The 22014-nt window shown below is 40.3% G+C and overlaps 1 protein-coding gene across 3 annotated transcripts; it reads left to right on the top strand.

Moving 5' to 3' along the window:
* Nucleotides 1-654: 654 nt before the first annotated feature.
* On the top strand, nucleotides 655-14831 carry card9 (caspase recruitment domain family member 9). Of its 3 annotated transcripts, none has more exons than XM_011479608.3 (13): nucleotides 655-1024; nucleotides 1135-1204; nucleotides 7096-7233; nucleotides 7305-7441; nucleotides 7523-7705; nucleotides 7778-7861; nucleotides 10650-10820; nucleotides 12000-12125; nucleotides 12198-12386; nucleotides 12458-12515; nucleotides 13080-13180; nucleotides 14298-14356; nucleotides 14436-14831. In XM_011479608.3, the coding sequence occupies exons 1-13, from the start codon at nucleotides 911-913 to the stop codon at nucleotides 14530-14532; spliced, it is 1527 nt and encodes a 508-aa protein (XP_011477910.1). In that variant the 5' UTR covers nucleotides 655-910; the 3' UTR covers nucleotides 14533-14831. The 3 variants fall into 3 exon arrangements, with proteins under 3 accessions (XP_011477910.1, XP_004072959.1, XP_011477909.1); XM_004072911.4 differs by having other exon boundaries at nucleotides 662-1024; nucleotides 7305-7423; nucleotides 7499-7705; XM_011479607.3 differs by having other exon boundaries at nucleotides 665-1024; nucleotides 7305-7423; nucleotides 7499-7705; nucleotides 14439-14831.
* Nucleotides 14832-22014: the final 7183 nt, after the last annotated feature.

Below are 22014 nucleotides of genomic sequence, written 5' to 3'. Positions count from 1 at the left end.
TATTAGAACATTCTAGCACACTGTATGGTCACATGTCTTTGCTAAATTCAAAGGGTTTCCACTCATTGGACTGGAACGATGGACTGATCCAAATGGTATCTTCCAATATCGATATAATCGACTAATTTCATTTTGAGAGGATTTTATAATGGCATAGGTCGATTTAATTAGCAACTTGCCTCAGACAGATGGATCTGGTTGCAGCGTAGGAATATAAATCGATGAAGTCAACTAATCGTTACGCCCCTAGCTGTTCCCTACTTCAGTTACTCTACTGTATTTAGCACTATAGGTTTATTTAAACCTCCAGGAATGTGCTCAATAGGGACCAGAAGTCAGAGAGTGTGTGACGATGAACTGAGCCGAATCGGATGCTGGCAGCAAGGTTGGTCCGTGAGGACACCGGAATATCAAAACATGTTGTGTCCAAACATCCGTATATTGTGTCAGTAAAAGTCATTGTTCAGTTGGCTGATGCTTCCTGCTCGTTGCTACAATGTCATGCCACAACTTCCCTCAATCTTTTACCTCTTCCTCTTTCTGTTTGTATAACCATATCTGACGGCAGGTAGTGCATTCAAATATAAAAAAGGAAAAGTGTGCGGGTTGTCCCACACCTGAAGTGTCTGAAAAAGGGGAGCTGGATTTGCATACTAGGTATCCATTTGAGGAAAAGTGTCATTTGTTTTTGAACTGTTGGAGTGCAAAGTTGTGTAAACATGCACTACTGGTGAGAGTGAGTTAGAACTTTGGTTGGGTGGAGCTTAAATCAAGAAGTGACACTAACAGCTGGAGGATTAGGATACCAGGGAGAAGCAGCACAGATTGAATAGTGGTTTTAAAGGGTATAGTACTTTAAGTACTGTGCCTTCCTGCAGCATTTACCGAAAAACTGGAACGGCTTGTCCAAATGGACCAAGTATGTGATGATGATCTCTGTTGGCTTCAGCTTGATGACTTCAGGATGCTGCTGATCAAAAACATCGACCCATCCAGGATCACACCTTACCTCCGCCAGTGTCAGGTGCTCTTCCTCTATCTACCTTCTTTTGTGTGTAGTGTTTCTCTTCCTGTCTCTTTCTGATCCTTCTCCCAGATTTGGCATTTTTGTTGTTATGGTATCGTTTCTGTCAGGTGATCAGCGCTGAAGACGAAGAGCAGCTCTTCAATGATCCAACCCTTGTCCTCAGGAGACGAAAAGTTGGTACGTTGCTAAAAAGGGCAGAATGGTAAAGTCAAAAATTAAGGATATTATATTGCTGATGTAACTGGTGTATATGTGTAAAATGTCAATGACATAATTTTTAGCAAAAACAAGTGTAGAACGGCCGCATCATCTGAGTTAGAGGCACAGCGTCATATTGGACACTTTGACCAACAACAATTCTTTAATATGAAAGTACAAAGCTGAATATGGGTGATAATCTAACCAGGGCATACTCCTTCCAAACACGGGCATAAAAAAGTTGAATACCTGCAAAGCACTGATACTAATATTGTAATAATAATGTTACAGATATAAATTAAAAGTACACACCAACTCTGTGGTGCTTCTGAACAGCTCACCTGGTCTGTAATATAACAAGTATACAAGTGAACCTTGTCAGGATTCAAAGCAACCAAGACCACCATTGTGTGAGCCCATCTTTGTTTTCAGCCTGAAAGGATTCTAAATACCCTAAGCAACCTGGAAAAGAGGTCGATTTGTTATATTCTCATAAAAGTCCTGAGATTTATTTACTCCAAAATTCTTTGTAGTTAAAATACTTAAAGTCCCATGTCATTCGTTTCTGATGTATGATGAGCAATATGTGAGTTGTCTGTAAAAAAACAACAACATAGCAAGCTGTTGTGGGAAGTTTCAGTTGTGACAGCAATGACGATGTTCCATCTGTCAGAAAGTTAGTCCTCTCTAGAGACAGGAAGTAAGTCAGATGAAAAACAAAGTCTTTTGCGATTTCCCTAATCTACATGATACTGATTTGTTTTGATCAGCACTAATTCCAAATCTATTATTGACTGGATTTTATTAACACATTCAGACAGATTCAAGGATTCTGGAGTCTTATCAGATAACTTCAGTGACCTTCACTGTATCATATATTGCACCTGGAAAATTAAAACTCCTCATCTTTTTCCAAAATTGGTTAAAGTTTGGCAAACAAAAACATTGAATACTGATAACTTTATTGATGATTTACTTAACATTAACTGGGTTAGACTTAACTTAATACCTTTCATAAATGAAGCTTGGGACTATTTTTCTACTGAGTTGCTGAATGTTATTAATAAACATGCACCACTGACTGTGATCCGAATTAAAGGTAAACAGATGTGTGTAAATGGAGAACTGATTATTCTTTACAGACAGAGGGATAAAGCCTGGGAGAAATCCCACCGTACTCAAGACCCTGCTGACCGGGATGCTTACAAATGTTTAAGAATTATCTGTACAAGAATTAGAAATGCTAAATCGAACTATCACAAAGATGGTCTATCTAACAATGTTAATAATCCAAAGCAATTCTGGAGGCAAATTAACAAGTTACTAGTAAAAGCTGATAATGCTTCAACTAATATGCTTATTAATAGTGTGTGTACAAATGACCCGGCAGGCCATCCCATTGAAGCAAAGTTTATTAAACTTGCTTCCCGTGTGCGTTGTTTTCCTTTGACTGCTCTTCTAAACCTGTCTTTTAGCACGTCTGAAGTTACCTTGGCTTGGAAGCGTGCAAAAGTTATACCTCTTCACAAAGGAGGGAATCCCAATGATATGACCAACTATAGACTAATCTCATTCATTGACAGTTTTGTCAAAGTATATGAAAGAATTATCTTCATTCAACTTTCGGAATACGTAGCAATTAATAATATTTTATCTCCATTTCAATCCGGTTTTAGAAACATTTCTCTACTACTTCAGCCTTGTTAAAATGTATCAATGATATTTTATCTGGTTTTGAAAGTAACATGTTAACTGGCGCGTTATTTATTGACCTTACCAAAGCTTTTGACATGGTAGATCACTGTCTGTTATTGGACAAACCTTATTCCATTGGCCTTGATAGCTCCTCTCTCCTTCGGTTTAACTCATACCTTCATCATCGTCAACAGTGTGTGTTTTGTAAAGGCAGCTGTTCCAATTTTCTATCGATAGACAAAGGTGTTCCACAAGGTTCCTCACTTGGTCCCCTTTTATTTTCAATTTTCATCAATGACCTTCCAAGTAAATGCATTGACAGCAAGATTCAACTCGATGCTGATGATACTGTGATTTACTCATCTAAATCTAATATTATTGACATTCAGCACTCAATTCAAAATGATTTTTAAATCTGTTCAATTGTGGTTACAATCTAATAACCTTTTACTTATCAAATCAAAATCCTATTTTATGTTGTTTCAGAAAAGATTGCGTCCTGTAGCTGCTAAAGAAATAAATTTAACTTATATGGACATGCCACCTATTTCAGCAGTAGAAGAATTCAAATACCTTGGTTTGTGGCTTGACTCCTCACTGTCCTTTAGCGCAAGTATACAATCCATCGTCCATACTATTTCTTATTGTTTAAAATTACTTTATCTATCGATCAATTGTTTTAGTTTCTCAGTCAGGAAGAAAATTATTTCACAACTGATTATCCCAACTTTAGACTACGGTGACATAATATACCAAAACACCACTGATCTCCGACCACTGAATGTTATTCATGACAGCTTGTGTAGGTTTATTCTCTGTTGTCCGTTTAGAACTCAGCACTGTCTTTATGGAAGCGATTATGTAGCATAAATAAAAAGAAAAGTCAAAACCAGAAATGCTTTTTCATTTTCAAAATGAAAAAGTATTTTTTGACTCAAAAATATAATGAAAAAGCAATCCACCAAAATGCTTTTTCATTTCCTTCCTCAACACAGCTTATTCTGTCACTTAATTAAAATTAAAATTAAAATGGTATTTGACATTTCATTTTCAAGACGTTCTCTGGTAAATGTGTAGCAAAATTCATTTAGAAATGTCTAATTTGACATTCAAAATGGATTAATTGAAATGCTTTTTCATTTTCAAAATGAAAAAGCATTTTTTGACTCAAAAATATAATGAAAAAGCAAACCACCAAAATGCTTTTTCATTTCCTTCCTCAACACAGCTTATTCTGTCACTTAATTAAAATTAAAATGAAAATGGTATTTGACATTTCATTTTCAAGACGTTCTCTGGTAAATGTGTAGCATAATTCATTTAGAAATGTCTAATTTGACATTCAAAATGGATTAATAGAAATGCTTTTTTTTTCATTTTCAAAATGAAAAAGCATTTTTTGACTCAAAATTAAAAAGAAAAAGCAATACTTCAAAATGCTTTTTCATTTTATACTTCAACCCAGCTTTTTCTGTCACTTAATTAAAATGATAAATAAAATGGTATTTGACATTTCATTTTCAAAAAGGTCCATGGTAAATGTGTAGCATAATTCATTTAGAAATGTCTAATTTGACAATTAAAATGGATTAATAGAAATGCTTTTTAATTTTCAAAATGTAACTGCATTTTTTGACTCAAAATTAAAAAGAAAAAGCAATATTTCAAAATGCTTTTTCATTTTACACCTAAAACCGCTTATTCTGTGTCATAATTAAAACGAAAATGCAAAGAGGGGATTGCATTTGCATTTTAACATCCACCCCGCGCACCTTGACACAATATTCATTTCGAAAAAGCATTAGCAGAGGGGAGGCGGGGCGATGACGTCACTGCTTTCTCCGTGTGTCCGGCTGCTGACTGACGCACACACACGCACCAGGAGCAGACTGTGTTAGCGGCAGAGACGAGGGTTTTGTGATGGTTGTGAACTTCTGATGAGTTTCCACAACTTCTCAGGACTAAGTAGCTGCATGTCTGCCTTCTGCGGTCCTCCTCCTGACGCACCGCGGACAAGATTTTTTCTTCGGACCGCCAGCTGCCTTCGCACAGCGGAGCGCGAAGCTCCGATGATCGCTGAAGGCGGAAATGCTGCTGCGATCTGAGAAACCATCATATGAATTTGTGTTTACAGTGGTGTCCAGAACAAAATAAAGACTCATGTAATTCCTAGATATTTACACATTTATCTGCAACTTCGCGGTGAATTTACTGTTTGATGACACCTGGAGCTCCATCAACAGACAGCAGATTTCTCGATGCTAAACGTTGTTGGTTGGACCAAAAACACTCACTCAGCGCGAAGCTGCAGGAGACTATCTTCATAATGTGCTTTTATTACAGTTATGCTAATATTTTACGGCCTGCTCTGCTCGATCATATGTTTTTAAATCCGTGCGCTCAGACGACGCTAAAGTTGGCTTACGATTCACAGCTTCTGATTCACGAGGGGACTAAAGGAACATTCTGCTGCATTTTTCACATTAAGATCACCTAAAACCGGGTCCTGCTCACAAACCGCTGGACCTGGCCTGCTCAAACCTGGATTCCTGGATCTTAATAAATCAAACAGCAAATTCACCGCAAAGCTGCAAATAAATGTGTAAATATCTGGGAATTACATCAGTCTTTATTTTGTTCTTTCTAAATGAATTATGCTACACATTTACCATGGACCTTTTTGAAAATGAAATGTCAAATACCATTTTATTTATCATTTTAATTAAGTGACAGAAAAAGCTGGGTTGAGGAAGGAAATGAAAAAGCATTTTGAAGTATTGCTTTTTCTTTTTAATTTTGAGTCAAAAAATGCTTTTTCATTTTGAAAATTAAAAAGCATTTCAATCAATCCATTTTGAATGTCAAATTAGACATTTCTAAATGAATTATGCTACACATTTACCAGAGAACGTCTTGAAAATGAAATGTCAAATACCATTTTCATTTTAATTTTAATTAAGTGACAGAATAAGCTGTGTTGAGGAAGGAAATGAAAAAGCATTTTGGTGGATTGCTTTTTCATTATATTTTTGAGTCAAAAAATGTTTTTTCATTTTGAAAATGAAAAAGCATTTCTGGTTTTGACTTTGCTTTTTATTTATGCTACATAATCGCTTCCATATGTCTTATGTATCAGCAACTGTCCTGGTTTCCCCCATCCTCCCGACGTTAACTTCACTGGCTATTATAAATCTTCAAATGTATCAACCTTAGTTGACCAGAATATCTCAAACAATATCTAATTCCTTTTCAGTCTTCTTATAATTTTCGTCATGCAGATCAAATTTTTTGTTGTTTTTCCAAGAGTCAAGAAAGAAATCGGAAAATATTCATTTTATTACACGGCACCCTCTGACTGGATCAATCTTCTTCCATCCATTCGCTCTTTAAATTCATTCTTGGCATTTGAAAAATGCCTGTTTAGAACATCGTCAACACTCATGTAATTGTTTTTATTAAATTTGATACTTCTTGCCTTTTTATTCCCTTCCCCTTGAACTAACTGCTGAGAGGTGTAATGAATGTCTGTGTGTTTGTGCGTGTGTGTTTGTGCGTGTGAGTGTGTTCGTTATCTTGTTATTATATTTTAAGTTCTTCATTATGTCTTTGATGTATATAAAGTTTGCTCAATTGTGCCTGTCGGTATTTGCTTGTTTTGTTGTCTTTTGAGGACCCCCTAGAAAACGAGATGACACATCTCAAGGGGCTTATCCTCCAAATACATAAATGTGAAATGTGATCCTTGCTTTGATTCTTGAAGACTGTAACTCATCCTACTGATCCATTAAGAAAGTTTTTGTCTCATAAGTTGTTCGTCCTCACCCGATAGATTCCAGGAAACGTCTAAATCTCTGAAAAAGTTAAGGATCTGTGTAAGAAAATGAAACGTATTTCTTTTTCATCATGGATCAAAAGTCTATCCAGACTGTGTTGAGATTCTTTTATCTATTTACAACAGAAGTTTAGCCATCTGATGCCGTAAGTTTCTATCACATTGTCAAGTTTTATGGGTTGTAGTGACAAAAAGTCAGAACAGAATTCATGACCATAATTGTAGCTCCTGGTTGCATTGAATTTACTGATGATTGTTTGTCTCTCCTCTGTATTCCACCAGCTAAGGAAGTTCCTGCCGGAAAAATATAGTAACTACTTGATTTGATTTGTCTGACCTGCAGGGTTCCTGCTGGACATCCTGCAGAAGACAGGTGTGAAAGGCTACACTGCCTTTCTGGAGAGTCTTGAACTGGATTATCCCAAACTTTACAGTCGCATTACTGGAAAGGAGCCCAACAAGACCTTCAGCATCCTCATCGGTTTGTCTGCTTGTCAATCCGCCTGTTTTCTTCTGTTGCTTTCACTCTTGACACTTTAGTTCTCTGTTTAGATACAGCAGGTGAATCTGGGTTGACTCAGTTCTTGATGTCGGAGCTTAGCCACTTACAGAGGGCACTGCAGGAGGAGAGAAGGCGGCGCCAGCAGGCCTGCTCAGCTGCGAAGGACCAGGTTGGCAGAAGACCCAGGGTGCGAAACACTCATATGGAGGTCATAAGCTTTTTAAATGTTCCTTGTCTTATGTAGGAGGTGTGGTCTTACAACCAGCAGCTAAAAGATCGTGAGCTCATGAAGTTGACTGAAAGTCTCCAGAAGATGCAAAGTGAACGGGAGTACCTCACTGAGGAGGTGAAGCACCTTCGGGATCACAACTACAGCCTGATGACCAACATCAACGCCCTGAACCAGGAGAAGAGCAACGCCTTACTGGCTAACAGAGATCTGCAAATAGAGGTCAACTATCGCCTGACAGTGATCCCCTTAAACCCTGACCTGGATGCTCTGAGCTTTGACCTTTGGTTGCAGGTGGAACGTCTGAAGCACACGGTGATGAGAGTGGAAAATCAGACCCAAATGCTGAAGCGAAGGACACTGAGAACTCTGCCAGAGGTGAAGACACAACCCACAAACTTCCACCTATTTTTAGGCCCTTTGCTGCTTTAACCCTTGTGCTATCTTAGATGACCCCACCCTTACTTTGACGTGTTCTCCCTACCATGACAAAGGTGGATAAAGGTGGAAAGATTTCATGTAATCCATGGACACCAGTGAGGTTCACAAATCATTGAAGAAAAAAGGTTCACAGCACTGTCTAGTGGGTCTAGATGACCCAACCCCAATGGTAAAGTGCCCAGGATAGCACAAGGGTTAACAGCTAAAACATCAACATCTAGTATTAATGCCAAACTTACAACCGAAATAAATTGATTTGATAGTACTACAGAGGTATTTTCAGGTGTCAGGTGCTTAGACTTAATTTAAATAATATACATGGCAAACACTGGGGTGCAGAGGTGTCGAACTTCAGGCCTCAAGGCCCAGCATCCTACTGTTTTTTTTAGAAACCCGACCCTGCTTGCTGCTAATTACCTTTTGTGCCAAAATCTGTGTAGAGAAAAAACATTTTGCACTTTAACTCAAAAATACTCGCTCTCTCTTCTGCGCTCGAAACAGAAAACAGGGCACCACATTGCAAATGTGTCGCCAAAGCCAGCCAAGCACAGAAATTCACATGAAGGTTCATGTCTGCTCTGTTTCTAATGCAGATGAAATAATTTTTCTCTAGTAAAAATAGATTTTGTTTGCACATATTTTTTAGATTCAAGTACATTTTTCTGTTACAAGAAGACATTTACAAACTTTGTTTTAGTAACTACATTTACGAACTGTAAAATAAAGCACATGATGTTTTTACTCTTTTGCATTGCTTGCATGGTCTGAGTTATGACCCCTCCCACATACAGGCACATCATGTCTATAGATGGTTTTAGCTGCATGTAAGTTACCTAATTTACAAAAAATATATTGGGTAAATTCACTATAAAATAAAATGATTTTTATTCTTGTGTATGCCTGACCAGAATTATTATTTGTCACTTTTATCAAACATTAAACTTACTTCCTTTATGGTTGAGTTCTGAATTTGGTAGTATCCATTTTGTGATACTAGTGTTCATCAAAGATCCCCCAAAGCTGGCTCTAACTAAAGCGCAGCGTTCACACAGCTGTGAAATATCATATAGGGCAGGGCTCCAGACTGCGACCAAATGGTGCGTTTGGCGACCTGAATTTGAGAGTTTGAATTTTACATCCAGTCGCACATGTGCTACCAGTAAATTTGCCTTCCCCACCCTCCGTATTTTTTATACATTAAACATGGAAGGGGCACGTCAATGATCAATGAAATGAGCAATGAAATAATCAATGAGACGCGAGCGCACACGCACGCAGACAGACACACACACTCGCACACATACTCATGAGACGCGAGCACACACGAGCACACACTCGCGTTTCATTGAGTGATGCCTGTCTGTGGGGCGGCCACTGCGTGTGAGAAGAATAAGGAAAGTCACTGCAAGTGGCTAAAATGCGTGGAAGGCGAAGCTAAGGCGAGACTGAAGGAGAACAGAAAGTTGTAGTCCTTAACATTCAATTGAGTTTTAATTAGCCTCTCCCCCTAAGTATGATCTGTGATATTACATCTTTTATAATTATTTTAATGTTTTGTAATGTATGTAGCCTTTTTTTAATCAGTTGGTATTTTAAATTATTTTCTCTGAACTACAAAAACCCATCAGGACACATGTCCCATAATGCATTGTTTTGTAGTCTGTAGGGCAGCTTTCAGTCAGTTCAGTACTAAATTTCCAGCTGTGTTCGCTCAGGTTGGGGTCTTGCTCCCACCCCTTTCTCGTGATATTTTTGTTTTGATTGACAGGTGATGTTAGAGCAAAAACAAAAATATACGTCACACACCAGGTGATCTGCGCAGCGTTGCGTCCATCTGGGTGATCTCAAACACGCTTATTGTACATCTTGGCTGCACTTATTTGGTGTCGCCAACATGAATTTCCATCCCCTAATGTTTACATACATTTAAGTATTGTTTGTAACTGTGAAATGACCGAAAGGTTACTAAGGTAATCACTTTGTTACTAAGCACCTTTTTTATCTTCAATGTATGGTATTTTGTTTACTATTTTTACTGTCATGACAGCGATGCTGCTGTCAGTTTACCTTCTTGTTGCATCTTCAAAAGGGCAGAATAAAATATGACACTGAATTTGAAACAGCACATTGTAATTTCTGCATCTATTATTAAAGTATTTATTCGTAATACAATGGAAATTAGTAGATCTGGTTAGCATGTTGATTTACGCCCCTAAATTTTCTGGTTGTGCCCCTAAAATTTTCAGTTGGGGGCCACAGTGCTCCTAGTTAAAAAAGTTAGTCTGGAGCCCTGTAGGGTTGATGAAAAAGTTCTTCAATCAGTTTATGTACGCTATACCTTCCTGAGCTAATGCTTGCAGCATATTTATTGAATTTGAGATTTGAAGGCTTTGTTTTTTTAGGAAACACTTGCTGCCAATTACTATTATTCATGTGTGTTTGTCGGTAAGAGGCTGCAGTCAGTTAGAAAGCAAGCATAACACCGCCCTCAAATGTGGTCTAAAAGGATTCATAAAGTTAAAATGGGAAAAAAAGTCTGGTCATTTGGTGAATCTTAATTGCAGATCCTTTAGAAAAGGAGAAGGCATCCTCTTGACCTGCAGGCTTTAAAACCCAACAAGCTTGTGAACATGTTTAAGAGATAGTGTTTTTACATGAAAATATCCTCACTGAAAGACACTATGATGCAGTAACTGACACATGTTGACATACTCATGTATTTCAGAGCCCGTCAATGCCCAATGAGCCCGTGTTACAACCCAAGGAAGAACCAAAGGAGGAAAAGCCGAAGGAGACTCGTGCTCTGAAGCAGGACAACATGGCTCCTATGAACCTCGTCACCACAATGTTTAGACTGAGGAGGGAGCTGCACATGGCAGAGGAGCACAAAGCCAGGGTGAGTCACAAAAGGAGCAGGAGAGGCACAAGAATATTTTTATAAGATTTAAAGAAAAAATGAAAAGAAGTTTTTATTGTTTGACAAGAAAAAATACATTTAAAAAAAAGTCCAGCAAATTACAGTCCCAAAACAGGAATCAAGAAATGGTAAAAACTTGTGAGTGTCTCCTGTAATCCCTTCGAGTTCAATATGTTATAGTTTACTCTCACTGGCCACTTATAGGCACACCTGTCCAACCGCTTCTTTACACAAATCAGCCAATCACATGGCACCAAGGCATCAATGCATTTAGGCATGATCTGCTTCAGTTCAGACCGAGCATCAGAAAGGGGAAAAAAGGCTATTTAAGTTATTTTGAACGTGGCATGGTTGCAGGTGAAAAATGGAATGGAATGAGTATTTTAGAAACGGCTGATCAACTTGAATTTTCCCCTACAACCGTCTCAAGGATTTAGAGAGAATGGTCCCAAAAAGCAAAAATATCCAGTGAGCGGCGGTTCTGTAGGTGGAAATGTCCTGTTGATGCCAAAAGGTCAGTTAAGACTGCCAGACTGGTTCCAGCTCATAGAAAGGCAACAATAATTTAAAGAACCGCTGGTTACAACCGAGGTCTGCAGAAGAGCATCTCTGAACGCACAACGCGTCCAACCTGGAGGCAGATGGGCTACAGCAGCAGAAGACCACACCGGATGAGACTCCTGTCAGCTAAGAACAGCTAAGAACTGGGATGTTTCCAGCACCTTTTTGAATATATGCCACGAAGGATTAAGGCAGTTCTGAAGGCAAAAAGGGGTCCAACCCAGTATTAGCAAGGTGTACCTAATAAAGTGGCCAGTATGTGTATATATTCAGGATCTCCATCAATGCGCAAAACATAAACATTTCCACAATCTACTAAATAAAAAATAGCACAACCTCTTCTTACAATATGTTTCTATCTCCCAACTGTGGTTAATTTTTCATCCTAAATGATATACATATAAGATTCACTTATGTGATTTTTATTTAAATACACTGTATGAACACTGTATTTAAACCGTATCTGGATATATATTCTGAAGGTTTTTACAAGTGGACTTGTGTTTGAATAAGTTTCACCTTGTGGTTCTATTCAGTGTGGTGTACGGGTGAGAACAGCCTCTGTTTCCTGCTTATACCATAAGCTTTTTTTTTCAGAGTCTGGAAGAAAAGGAGGAACTACAGCTGCTTTGTGCTCAGCTGGAAGGAGATGTCAAGATGTACTGTCAACAGAGCAAGCAAACTCTGCGACAACTGGAGGAAGTGATCCAAGAGAGAGACAAGGTGAAGAAGGGGTCCTGAAAGATAGATGACATAGTCATCAGTGTATACATCAATACCTGTCTGTCATTTCAGGCTCTGGCTTTGCAGGTGCAGCAGCATGAAGAGGTGAGGCGTCTCATGCAGGAGAAAGATCAGTATAGGGCGCGTGTCCGAGAGCTCACAGAAAAATCGGACAAGCTGGAGCTTGTCTTGCTTAGGTCAAAGGGAGAAGAGCTAAAACTGAGGACGCGCCTTCGCAAGATTACGCTCAACTCTCACCAGGTGAAGGGATACATATGGAGGGGAAATGTTGTGGAGATGGTGATGTAATAAAAAAAGACTGTTTCCCATAGAGTGAAAAGAGTGCAAGCAGCGAGGAAACGGAGGAGCCCAGAGAAAGGAGTCCTAAAGGTCAGAAATCTGGGCCTGGTGGAAAGCTTGTTTGGCTTGTCCAAACACCTTAAATCTCCACACTGTGTGTTCTATATGTAAAGTCAAAATAGAGGATGTGACACCATTCAACATTTGTGACAAGAAACTCACAAACATGAAAGCAAAGAATGTTTTGGTCTGCAGCTGGTTTGAGTATATGCTAGACCTTACATAGAGCACAAGCATGCATAGCAGCATTTTGGTGACATTGGCTAAATGTGTCTTATGTCAAATTGACAGCAGGACTAAAATTTACCCTACTTTACCGGCTTAAGTAGAAACTGTACCAGGGCACAAACAGCAAAGGAGTATTTAGACTGCAGCCAGGAATGGCGAGCATCCAACCCCTTGTCTATAAGGGCCCAATTCAATTCAGATGTGCAGCGAGTTACCCTGTTAACAACTTGAGTGGAGATGCAACCAAAGTGGAAAATTTGCACCGCATATAGGGAAGGGTAGAACTACAATTTTATGGGATGTTTTGCATGTGCATTAACTTCTTCTACAGTCCAAGTAAAGCAGGTTGTGGTTCTTGTTGCTCAGACAGCAGTGAGGTTCATGACCCAACCTCGCAGAAGGTGTACAGTTCTGCTGTTGGAGGATCTAAAGAGAGTGAGCAAAGGCCTAACAGTGCGGCATTATGGGTAACATATTCTGTTTGTACTTTGTGTATTTCTATCTGTTATTTTGACTGTGTAAATTTGGTTTTAACAAATTGTCAGTTGCTTTGTGTGCTGACTATACCTATGACCGTTCTATCAGTCTTTCTTCTTGACACTTTGTCATGTCTTTAAATGTGTGTCGCTGTATGTCCATCTGACTGACTGTTGGATTGCCCTTTCTGACTATTCTATTTTCTTTTGTTGGCTATTTGGTTCTCCGTGTTGACTTGAAGACTTAGCTTGATGAATGATGACAGTGATCCACATGAGGTTTAACCATTGACTGTGTATGAGAGAACTGGACCTAGTGAGTCTGACGCTACCCATAAAAATGACTTAATTATGCCTGTAACGAAACGAAGTCAATTCAGTCGACATTTTTTCACGGTGTGGACATTGCCACGTTGGAGTCAGATGACATCAGTGGGCAGTGATTGGTTCGAGTCGGTCTGAGTCATAATTTCTATGGCAATAACTCTTGCCAAGCGGGCTCGGGAGAGTCTGTCAATCAAAAGTTAAACGTTCGATCTTAGACCACATAATTTTATTAAAGCATCTGATTGGTCAGCCTAAAACTGGAATAGCTTGCACTACACATACATTTTATGCAATTAAAGCTGCGAGCGGCGTTGTATGGTTCGCATGCGCCCGAGACATTAGGAAACGATCAATAAAATTCCCTCGGAAGAGTTTTTGTTTGTGGCTGGTACTAAGGTGTTTTTTGTTTTTTATTCAAGATATGGGCCTCTTCCCAAGATCAAGGGTCAATGAAACTTTAGGCGTTGTTATACACTGGCGGCATATGTGAAAATTTTGCTAAAATCTCTTGAACAAAAGTTTCCTTTTCCCATATTGTGGAAAAACGTGAAAATCCCCAATTCTCATATTTTGCCACAAAATGGCCACCAAGCCATTGGTCGTGTGGCCATCCCATAATTTCAAAACTCCTTTGGATATCCTCAGCACGTGTGTATTGGATTTGTTAGCAGATTGTATGTTTTTCCCCCCCAAAGCCCTATTTTCTGTCTTTCTTTTTTCTGCATTACAAGCACTCTTCTTCCCCTTTTCACAAATATGACATCGTCCTGTCTTCCCGCAGGAGAAGAAGACAGACAATCATCCCACCCATAATGGTCGTGAAAACTTTTTTCATCGCAGGTGACACTTGACTGTAACTGTTTTCTTTGAAACCTTCTTGTAGCTAAATGTATTTATTGGTGCGTTTGTTTCTTGACAGTAGGAAGCGAGCCCTGAGATCAAAGTTCAACGAGTTTGTCCCCGGGAAGCTTGATGACAACAGCAGCAGCAGCAGCGACATCACCGAGTCAGATTGAGACCTTATGATAATAGCTTGGACAGCATACTTGTAGCTATTCATACTGTACTGATGCTGAGGCTAACCTGAAATTTAAATAAACATCATGAAAAGATCTCAATCACTGTGAAACCGGACACCAGAACCTCCAGTTTGCACTCTCTAAAATGCTGGAAATCTGATAAGTTTAAGATGCAAGAAAAACGGAAAGAAGTTTTTAGAGTCTGTGCAGAATCGCTTTTTAGTTAAATTGAAATATTGAATGCTGTTTGCCACACAATTTCACTATATAGAAAGGAAAATAAAATAAAAAAAAAACATGGTGTTTTATGGCTTCTTTAAAAAAATAAAACTTCCATGTCTCATCAAAATGTGCAAAAATCTGTTTGTTAGAGGAAACAAAAGCTTTGGAAATTGTGAACTATCTGCAAATTAAGGCTCAAAGGCCCAAAAAAAGAAAATTTGCTGAATAAGAATAAAAGCCTAAAGAAATTAGGAGGTGTAAGTTTAAGTCTAATTAGTTGTCACGTACCTAGTTGTGTGAAATATGTTCTCTGGATGTGACCCATCCTCTGGGGAAGCGGTGAGTTGCAATCACTGCTGCGTTCTGTTTGGTGATTTAACCCCCACAATTCAACCCCCCAATGCTGAATGTCAAGCAGGAGGCATTGGGTCCCTTTTTTAGAGTCTTTGGTATGACTCGGCCTGGATTTTTTTATTATTTTTTATTGAACAATTGCAACATACAGAACAAAAAAATGTAACAATTATGCACATATAATGTACATTACAATTCTGAATACAGAATAAACGTGTTACATCCTTAGGAATATTCTAATTATTAGTAACAATCACAAAAGGGAATAAAAAATAAAAATAAAGAAAGAAAATAGAACTAAACATAGAAAAAAATAGATAAACTTAAAAATAAAAAGAGAAAATGCGAGAGTAAACTTATGTCATTATTCCAAAAGATTTACAAATGTTACTTGTTTTTTGAGCTTTTGTATTTTTTGAAGCTGAAATTTAGTTTAAATATTGCTGCAGTTCCAGTTTGAACACAAGGAAATCAGGTTTTTCATTGGAAAATTTGCTTTTGTGAATATGAAATTTAGCCATAAATAACAACATGTTTATACAAAAGAAAGCATCACGCTCTTTGACATCAAAACTATGAAAACCAAATAGTACGTTTTTATAATAAAGTTATATATCAACAAGGATAGAGTTGGGGATAAATTTATGGATGTTTTTCCAAAATTTGTATGTGAATTCACAAGACCAGAATAAATGAGAGCAGGCTTCAGGTTGTTTCTGGCAGAAAGTACAGCTGGTGTTTATGTCAGCCTTAAATTTTGTTAAATAATGTTTTGCTAGATAAAATCTGTGTAGGAGTTTAAAAGAGATTTCTTTGACTTTATTTGTTAAGAAGTATTTTTGTGGTAAAGACATGACTTTTTTCCCATTCAATGTTAGAAGTGAAATTAGCCCAATAAAAGGTAGCTGATGGAACAGAAACCAAATTACCTTGGAAAAAAGCTCTGATTTTGCGGTTCAACTGTTTAGCAACTCGGCCTGGATGTTAGCTCACGCCCTTCCAGTCTCTGGGCGAACACTTTACCACAAGGCCTCATCCTTTTTTTTTTTTTTTTTTTTTTTTTTTTTTACTTGTTCTGTCCAACAGCTGAGCAAACAGATTAGAGCTGAAGGCTTTTTGTGTTGGACAGGTTTTACTATCACAAAAAGAGGTTATATGGCTTCAAGAAACTGAAGTGTAGATTTGTATAAACCCCTTTTTGTCGTATTATTTTTTATTTATTTGTTACATTTAGTGTGTGTGGGGAGGGAGAGGGGAAGAATGTGAGGGGAGGGTGGAAGAGAGTAAAAGGAAGAAAGGTGAAAAGGTGGGGGATACAAGCACTGATTTGAATAAGTTATTATTTTAAGCTGTAACAATTATACCAGATCTGCTGGAAAGACGAATGTTACATCAAAGGTGAAAATCTGACACTAAGATGAGCGAAAAAAAAATCTGTCCATCAATACACTGTAGGTAAGGAGGAGGGATGAAGCAGACAGGGAGCAGTGTGGCAGTGTGCACGTGCACGTGGGGGTGGAGATACATGCATGCTGCCGACGTGAACCGTGTGTTCATAAGGGGAACCAGATCCTACCCAGCCAGACCAGCCAGACCAGGAGAGGGGAGGAGAGCCCCCCAGGCCAGAAGCCCCCCCAGCATCCGGACCCAGGCAGCCCGGGAGGGGAGGAGGAGGGGACCGCCCACCCCACCAGCCAGGCACAGAGAGGGCCCCCCTACAGGGGCCCCCCCAATGCCCAGAGGCACAAGCGAACCCAGTGTCCGGCCCCCAGGCCACAAGACAGGAGCGCTTAGCCGTACCAGGCGGCAGCCATGGGGGCCACCGGGCGCCGGACACCGAGACAAAGGCCAGGGACGAAGCCAGGGCCCCCGGAACCCATGAGCCGGCCACCACCCGACTGGCGCCCCGTCTCCGCAAGCCAGCCCAGGCCCGCGACCTTAGCAACCCAGGGATCGCCACGCACCCACAGCCACCCCCCATAACCCTAAAAACCCTACGCACTACAACCCCCCCCCCCCCCCCCCCGCCATAATATCTGAGCCCCCCTCCCCAACCCTCTCAGTGCCCTCCCCTCTCTGTGATGGGGAGGGAAAGCCCCAGAGGGTCCCAGCGAGCCAGCCCCCAGGTCCGTCCTACCCATGCACTCACACACACATACTCACAATCATCTGGTTACCCTCCCTACCCCCGCCGCCACGCAGTAACCCCCCCCCCCCCAGCCGGCCGACCCCCAGCGTCGCATGCCCGACCCTTCCCGCAGCCGACAGGATACCCATAGGCCCGGCCGCCCTGAGAGGACCAGGCGGGTGAAGACCGGCCGCCCCCCCCCGACCCCACCCATGTATAAGGTGTGGGAGTGCTGTGTGTGTGCTGCAGGTAAAATAGGAGGTCACCAGTGTGGGGGGCTCCACCGCTGCCAAGCCGCAAAGCCCCCCACTCCGGAGTCCCTCTGTGAGTGGTATTTGCTGTGTATGTGCTGCTAGCATGGAGTGTGTGTGTCTACAGAGGAAGTTAAAATTGTGGTGGGGGCCAGTGAAAGGTGAGCACGGATGTTTCACCGTACCCCCCTCCACCAGACCCTCTCCACAAGGCCCTAGATGAATCAGAGTGTCTAATATGCAAGTAAAAAGCGGGGAGGAGGGCGGGTGCCAACGAGAACCCAGAGAGGGGTATCCCCAGTGAGCCCCGCCAGCATACCCCTCCCATCCAGATCCCGGGGCCCTATGTGCCTGTGTGCAATATTTGTTTGGGTGAGAGCGGGGAGGAGCGGGCGGATGGGCACAACCGGGGGAGAAGTCTCCCCCGAGCGACCGGCCCCCCAGCCGGCCGCGGTAGGCGCCCCCCCCTCCCAGAGCGGCCGGGCAGCCAGAAACGGCAAGCCAGCCGCAGTTGGAGGCCAGAGCCTCGCGGCGCCGAGAGACAGCCAGCAAGGAAGGGCCCCCGCGCCAGAACGGAGGGGCAGGGGGTCCAGCCCCACCATTCATACCCTGGCCCCCCTAAGGACTAGCACACTGCCCCCCCCAAAATAAATTAATAATAAAATAATAATAATAATAACAATAATAATAATAAAATAATTAATATAATAATAATAATAATAATAATAATGAAATAAACCCACCCAAGTGAACCCATTAACCCCTGCTGTGACTGCGGCGTCGACCCCCGGGGGGCCAGGCCACGCACCAACTACCGGCCACGGGCGAAACACCGGCCATGGGCAGACATCTAGTGAGATCAGCCTCGGTTGTTTTAAGTAGTTGGGTGTGGTTTAGCTTGAGTAGATCAGAAAGCCTAGAGGAGATATTTGTACTTTATGTTGCCTGTTTGTATTTTAATAGATGACGGATTTAGATAATTGCAATTAATTGGTAGAATTGTGCTTTTAGACCAGTTTATGGAGTATTCTGAAACTGAGGAAAATCTATTAATTAGGGAGATGATTTGGCAGATGGAAGATTGTGAATTTGGACTAAATAGTAAAACATCATCTGCATAAAGACTTATTTTGTGTTCTAAGTTTTTGGTTTGAATGCCTTCAATGTCTCGACTTTGCCTAATAGCAGCAGCTAGAGGTTCAATAAATAGCGCAAATAAAGACGGAGATAGTGGACAGCCTTGTCTGGTTCTTCTTTGTAAATTAAAGCTTGGAGATGTTTGATCATTTGTTCTGATACGAGCATTAGGAGAGGCATATAGTATTTTAATCCAGTTATTAAATGATTTTCCAAAGCCAAATTTGTTCAGGGTGGCTATTAAAAATTTCCAGTCTACCCGATCAAATGCCTTTTCTGCGTCCAGTGACAAAATGGTTGCTTCTCGGTTGTTGATGGTTGTATAATCTATGAGGTTGATTAATCTGCGCATGTTGGTAGATGAATGTCTACCCTTTATAAAACCTCTTTGGTCAGGATGTATTAGAGAGGGAACTACCTTCTCCAGCCTTCCCGCCAAAGCTTTGCAGATTATTTTAAGATCTGCATTAATCAGCGATATGGGTCGATAGCTAGATGGTGATGTGGGATCTTTCCCAGGTTTCAGAAGTAAGATTATATTAGCAGAATTCATATTTGGAGGTAGATAATTGTTGTCCTTAATTTCTATTGTCATTCTGAGAAAAATGGGAGCTAAGATTTGCCAAAACTCTTTATAAAATTCTGCTGGAAAGCCTTCTGGTCCTGGGGCTTTTTTACTAGGCATGTTGGTTAATGCTTTATGTAGCTCTTCTTCAGTAGGAGGGGACTCCAGAGCTGTGATTTGTTCCTCTGTTGGTCTAGGCAAATCTATGCTATTGAGAAAACTGTTGATGTCATTGTCAGAAGGATTAATTTGGGATGAGTAGAGAGATTGGTAAAAGTTTTTAAAAACTGAATTTATTGCAGCTGGATCATGTGTTGCATTTCCTGTTAAGTCTATGACTGATGAAATAGTTGTCTTCTCTTTGTTTATTTTGAGTTGACTTGCCAAATATTTCCCAGATTTATTACTGTGATCAAACCTCTCCAGGCGTAGTGTCTGTAATAAAAACTGTGTTCTTTGATTAGTTATTTCATTTAATTCGATTCTTACTTTCCTTATTTGTTGTAAAGTTTGTTCGTCCGGAGAGTTGCTGTAGGTTTCCTCTAACAGTCTGATTTTTTGCTCTAAATCCACTAGTTTAGAGTTTTCTTTTCTTTTTTTGTGCGATGAGAAGGCGATTATTTTTCCTCTCATGACTGCTTTCCCGGCCTCCCATAAAAGGCACGAGGAAATACCTGGGTGGTCATTATTTTGAAGATATGAGGACCATTCTTTAGCAAAGAAATCTATAAAGTTAGGGTCTCTGAGCAACGATGTATTGAACCTCCAGCTCCTTAATGAAGGTGGTGATGTTTTGTTTTTAAGAGTCAGGGAAACTGGTGCGTGGTCGCTGATAGTAATGGGGTGGATCTGTGCTTCCGTAGCTATGCTCAACAAGGAGCTGTTAACCAAGAAATAATCTAGCCTGGAGTATGATTGATGAACTGTGGAGAAAAAGGTATAAGTTCTTTTCGTGGGGTGGAATAAACGCCAAACATCACAAAGACCAAAATCCTCCATGTACTGTTTAACAGTGTTTGTGGATTGCCAGATTCTAAGATTTCCTGTGTTATTTAGCCTATCCATCTCTGGGTCTAAACACATGTTGAAGTCACCTGCAATGATTAGCGATTTGTCTGTATGTTCAGATAGCGCAGAGAAGAAGGAATGAAAGAATTTAGGGTCATCTACATTGGGGGCGTACACATTAGCTAAACACAGCTGCATATTTTGAGTGGAAAGAGTGACTATTATAAATCTTCCTTCTGGGTCTATGACTGTACTAGTTTCTGTGAATTTAATTTCCCTATTTATCATAATTGTTACTCCTCTCTGTCTAGAATTATAACAGGCTGAATATACGTTGGGAAAATCTGCTGTGGCGAGAATATTCACTGAGGAATTAGACATATGAGTTTCTTGAAGAAACGCAAAATGAGTTTTGAGGTCTTTTAATTTGCTCATTATTTTCAGTCTCTTCTCTCTGGTTCCAGCTCCGTGCACATTCCAAGTAACTAACCTTAGGGTGGACATGCTGCTGTTGAGGTGAATGCTAGAAACTGTATGTTATTGATGGAGGCAAAAATGAGTATATATGTACACATAATTGTGTGCTTGATGTTGCTATGAGGCTTAATGTGTAATGTACAGTGCATGTGATGTAATGCTGGACATGCTGAGTGTCTGAGTGTGTTGTGCAGATCAGTACTATTGTAGAGTGGCTGGGTTATGTGGCAGCTTAGGTGAGGGGGAGGGAATAGTGTGTGAAAAAAGAAAAAAGGGAAAGGAGTGCAGAGGGGGGGATAACTAAGAAAACAGGGAGGGTAGAAACAGAACAAACCTATCATAAACAGGTTTGAAGCTGCTGAGGAGACTGGTGGTGATTTTACCTAAAGTGGAAAACCTTTATGCCCCGTGAGTTATGCCCAGTGTGTCAAATATAAGCATAAACTGACACATGTGCAGAGAGTGTAAAGGGTGTGGATACATATCTGGTTTAGCAGAGCCAGGGAGTGACGTTTGGGTCGCGGTGGAGCTGTCCATTCACATAGAGTCGGTCCACAGAGATGACAGCGCGGGCCCCTTCGTTCAGGAGGGAGACAAAGAGCAAAATGTTTCCATTCCCATGAAATGATCCTGCAATTTTTTCTCTTTCTTTTCATCTAAAGACGTCCCTAATGTATATATAATCGTACATGGACATGGATTTAGCATTGCGTAGCCACAAAAAAGGATCTACTTTTTCTTTTTCTAAATAAACTTCATTGCACATTTTTCAATTTACAGAAATTCACATTCGGTTGCACAATACAGAAACATTTGCTAATATCAAACACACATATAAGACCAAACTCTAAAATGATCTACATGCACACGTGAAAAAAAAATAAAAGCTCCAAAGTATTAACAATGAAGACTTAATTTCATTTGGTTTTCACTTTCAGGATTGCTCACAAGCTGTCAGGTCCAAAAATATTATTACCCAAGTATTGAAACTCAGACAAAGAAAACAGAAAATCTGCTGTGCAAAGGCTCACACTCAAAGCCATTTTTTCTATGATGAACACCACAAACACCACATGAAATTCTGAATGTAACATGAAGCACTTGCTTTTTAAAAAATTCAATTCCTTCCTAGTAAGATTTAAAACAAACTAAAAAAGTTTACTATACTTTTAGCACTTACGGGGAAGAATTGGACTCCACGTGATTTCTGTTCACAGGTGCAATTCTGAATTGGGACAACACAAAACAACAACAACAACAACTAGCTTTTGAGGAATGTGAACGATTTTATTGGAAGGACAGCGAACGCCTCACCGGAGCCGCCTGTCAAGCTTCGT

This window comes from Oryzias latipes, chromosome 9, assembly GCF_002234675.1.
Source record: "Oryzias latipes chromosome 9, ASM223467v1".
In the NCBI taxonomy this organism is placed as follows: domain Eukaryota; kingdom Metazoa; phylum Chordata; class Actinopteri; order Beloniformes; family Adrianichthyidae; genus Oryzias; species Oryzias latipes.
Note: the sequence above shows the minus strand (reverse complement) of the source record. Positions and strands in the feature narration are given on the sequence as shown.